General features: G+C 47.3%; 2 protein-coding genes across 2 annotated transcripts in view; one reads left to right on the top strand and one right to left on the bottom strand.

Annotated features, from left to right (window-relative positions):
* Abhd18 (abhydrolase domain containing 18) overlaps positions 1-2,309 on the bottom strand; it is a 40,663-nt gene extending 38,354 nt beyond the window's left edge. Inside the window, exon 1 of the mRNA XM_026782856.1 lies at positions 2,150-2,309. The gene's annotated coding sequence lies outside the window, so the exon portion shown is untranslated. The remainder of the gene's footprint in view (positions 1-2,149) is intronic.
* An 88-nt stretch (positions 2,310-2,397) lies between these two features.
* Mfsd8 (major facilitator superfamily domain containing 8) overlaps positions 2,398-4,250 on the top strand; it is a 52,280-nt gene continuing 50,427 nt past the window's right edge. The window contains exon 1 of the mRNA XM_026782847.1: positions 2,398-2,638. Coding sequence (XP_026638648.1) covers positions 2,574-2,638 — 65 coding nt within the window. The 5' untranslated portion in view covers positions 2,398-2,573. The remainder of the gene's footprint in view (positions 2,639-4,250) is intronic.

Raw genomic sequence — 4,250 nt, 5'->3', positions numbered from 1 at the left:
TATTTAAACAAACATTACTTTTTCTTTCTACAGAAATCCATTTCTGCAAGCTGTCTTCTGACATTCTCACATGTGCACAATTTGCACAAAAATTAAAAATTTTAAATGTAATTTTCAATCTACCATATATAATAACTTCCTTTTCGTTCTCCCACGAGAGACTTAATTTTCATTTCATATTTTTTAAAATTTATTTTATACATATCAGAGCCTGCATGTATGTATATGAACCTTGTATGTGCCTGGTGTCTGTTGAGGTCTGGAGAGGGTATCAGATACCTTAGAACTGGATTAAATTTTGATCCTCTGCAAGAGCAACAAGTGCTTTTAACCTCAGACCGATCTCTCAGCCCTCCATTTCACACTTTCAAATCACAAAAATTCAACGCTGTTAAAATTGACTACTCTTTGGCAACTAACCTAAGCACTTTTACCCTTACACTGTATTTGGGAGAGAGGTAACTATCTATTCTTAACCATCATTCAAGAAAACCCAGCCAGGGTTTGGGTATATAGCTTGGTTGATAGCTTTCCTATAGAGTATTTGCAAGGTTTAGTTCAATCTCTAGCAACACCGAAAAAGAAAATGAGGGAAAAGAGAATACTGAACAATTCCCACAGCTTTGAGTAACACATTCAGCGTGGGATTTATTTATTCTGTTAAAATTTTGCTTCTCTTTTTGGTGGAGTATTAAAAAAACCCACAGTTGTCTTCCCCGTGTCTGCTCTGACTGCTACTGAGGATGGAGACACAGGAGTCGATTTCGGGAGTTGTTTATACACTCACTGCATGGGTTTCTGTGGTCTGAAGTCATCACTTGGAGGCCTTAGTGGAAAGAGCTGGTTCTTCCACTAGCTGTCTGACCTTGAGCGAGCCGCCTCAACCTCAAAGTGGGAACGTACATTTGGACTAATAAATAGCAACACGTTATTTCAATTGAACAAACACTGAAAGCTTGTATTGATATTAAGAAATATGAGAAGATAGTCTTATTGGTGTTCTGTTTAGAGGAAATCTGGCAGTAAAGAGCACAGGTTTTGCCCTCAGAGAAACTGTTTCTTGAAGTCAAGCCATTGTTGGTTAATTGTGCAACCCTACCTATTCCCGCTGCCTTTCGCTTCTGTCTACTTGGACAATCAATCCCTCTCTTCCTTACTGTAGGGATGAAAGATGGGAACCGAATAAGCATTCCTTTAACATGCACAGCACATTCTGCTTGGTGGCAGCCTAGTTAACATTTTCTTCTTCCGCTATATATGCGCCACAAATTGTGTCAGCCTCGGGATTAGAAAAGATAACCGTGACTCAGGAAGCAGTACCATGGTTGGAAAATGCTTCATTTTCTACCCGTCTATACTCTTGTAACCAATCAGAAGAAGCTGCATGTTTTTGTTACTATAAAGGAATCGGCAAGACTGAGAACGAGCAAGAATCTAATAAACCAGAGCTGGGTTCGGAAGACAATTAGCAGAAGACACTTTTCAAATTTAGCCGTTCTCTAGTGGGATAGGCCTGATTGGCTATGCACGAGATGATGACAAGCGAACGATCAGAGGTGGGGTGATGGCAACCCCACACAACAGAGAGCTCATATGAGGCAGGACAAACGCTGAGCGCTCACACTAATGAAAACAACTGAGACTGGGTCCCAACTCTGTCACCTCCCCATCGAGATTCCAGGTAACTTATCTCGACCTCAGGTCGAGGTAAAGTAGAAGTGTTTCCGCTTTACACATCTCCTAGGATAGAGGTGATCAGGTGAAATCACATGACGATGTTATCTAGAGCAGGCAAACATCGTGACACGCAATGATTTCTGGCACCTATTACCGAGAAGTCCCATGGCAGGAAGTAAACAGCATCTGGTGAATATCCTTGCTCCTGATGGTGAAAGCAGCCGGTGGGCGCTAAGCAGGCTCTGCTGAAGACATTTGGGCGAAGCTGAGGCTCGAGGGACCGGGAGCCAGCGACGCAGCAGTAGCTGGCTGCCACCTCAGTCGGGTCCCTCAGACCCCTCAGGTGAGGAGCCAGGGGCCGGCAGGGGAGGACAGGGGCCGCTAATGCCCTCCCTAGGACCAGGACCCGGCTGCGCTCATGCTGCCCGGCACGTACACAGCAGAAGTCGGGAGCGCACCGGCTGCTACTTACGGGCCACTGCAGACGTACACTTGAAGGGGAGTCCGCCGAGGCGCCTGGCACCGCCAGCTCTCCGCGCTCTAGGGACCGGACTTTCTCCTCAGCTTAGACAATCAAAAGCAGATCTTCCCAGGTACCCAGCAGCCGGCTCGCTGCCAGCACGGCGGGCAAGGAAGACGAGCGCGGGGCGGGGCTCCCTCAGGACCCGCCCCGAGCGGGCGGTTCTGGCTCCTCCTCCCATTTCCGGCTTGCACCACCATGGCCACCGCCGCCAACTGAATCAGGCTCCCGCGAGGCCCAGGCCGCGCTTTAACCCACGCACTGCCGGTCCACTTCCGCCCCGTCGGGCACAAGCGCAGTTGCGGCGGTGTTTGACAGCTCGGGCCAAGGAGAAGAAGCAAGTGTCGCGAGAGTTGGCGTGGTGTGGGCTGTCATTATGGCGAGCCTGGGAAGCGAGGCCGAGAGGGAGCTTCTCCTGGGCGCCAGCTCTCCCGGAAGCAGGTGAGCAGGTGGGGTGGGACACAATTTGATTCCCTCGTTGTGACTGACAGGTTTGCTTCTTTTACGTTACTGCACAAACTTCAATTTAGCTAGCGAACAGCTCTTCCTACTCAAGAAGATCAGTCATTTATGATTTACTGATCGAATTGGCTTAGGTCCTTCCTTTTTAGTGTCTAGTGCTTCCAACTGACCTACTTTATGAGTTTCAAGAGGGCAGGGGTTGGCACACTTTCTGTAAGTGGCTCCATTAGTAAATAGCTTGGGTTTGTTCAGGCCTAAAGACAAAGTCAAGGATAGCGTGGATACTTGGTCAACAAGAGAAAATCCACAAATCATAATAAATGAGGTACATTGGTCTGTTGATGAAAGAATTTAGACTTGGCAGTTAGTGTTCTGTCGTCAAACTGGTAACATATTCACCTGTAAATCTTAGTATGCGCGCTCAAGCTACCGACAGGTGTTCCGATTAGGCCTGCTGGCTACAGTTTGCTAGCCCTACCTTAGAGTTTCCTGAAATGTTACCGGGGCTTCCAATACTTGTTGTAGCTTTACTGCACTCTCTGTTCCTACATTGCCTGCACCTCTCCCTCGCAACTTCTTTTTGCTTGTTTCAAACAAGTTCTCATCATGGAGCTCAGGCTGGCTGGCTTATAAGTTACTTTGTGGTAGAGGTGGGTCTTGAACTTAGGGTCTTCCTGGCTTCCTTCCCAAGTAGTGCAGTAACACATAGCAGGCAAGTGCTATGTGCTTGTCTTCCAGTGCACTCCTTTATATAGGACGTTTTTATTTGTTCCGTCTCCAGTTCTGTACATCACCAGCTTCTCAGGAAGCAAATCCTGCTTTCTCTGCAGCCCTGAGTCTGGGTGTGCTGCTCTTGGGTAGTTGAGTCCAGAGCTGTCCTTTCGCGAGTACAGTGCTGCTGGGCCCCACCCCCGCGTCTGTGCTGAAAATACACTGTCCAAAATGTAGCTCTTTTTCCTATTCCTGTTCAGTTTTTCCCAAGTGCTTGGTTCACACCAGTGTATTGTGTACTCTTCCTGGATTTTAAGTCACACGTTTGTTAAACATTCTGTCATTGGGAGCTGTGGCTCTGGAAATGTTAGACACTGCTGTTTTACTTGGGAGAGAATTCCAGTTGGAAAGTTAATGCTAGAATGTAGCACTGATAGTAGACAGAAAGGAAAAGTTCAACGGATCCCCCTGGAAGTAAGTACAGCTTTTCTTTCTTTTGCTTGTTTGTTTAGAGAGGATCTCATTGTGTAGCCCTGGCAGGCCTGGAACTTGCTCTATAGACCAGGCTGGCCTCAAACTCAGAAGTCTTCCTGCCTCTGTTTCCTGAGTGCTAGGATTAAAGGTGTGAGTACCATGCCCAGCTATAGTATTTCTTCTTACACCCTGGTAAAGCAGAAGTCTAAAAAGTAGTCTCAGCCATGTTTGTGTCATCAAAATTAAAAAGATACAAGAAATGTAGAAGCTGGGTGGTGGTGGCGCAGACCTTTAATCCCACACTTAGGAAGAAGAGGCAGGCAGATCTCTGCAAGCTCGAGGCCAGCCTGGTCTCCACAGCGAGTTCCAGGACTGTCTCCATAGCTGCTGAGAAACCCTGTCCCCC

Source organism: Microtus ochrogaster, chromosome 1 (genome assembly GCF_000317375.1).
Source record: "Microtus ochrogaster isolate Prairie Vole_2 chromosome 1, MicOch1.0, whole genome shotgun sequence".
NCBI lineage: Eukaryota > Metazoa > Chordata > Mammalia > Rodentia > Cricetidae > Microtus > Microtus ochrogaster.
The sequence above is the reverse complement of the archived record's forward strand: the minus strand, read 5'-3'. Positions and strand labels throughout refer to the sequence as shown.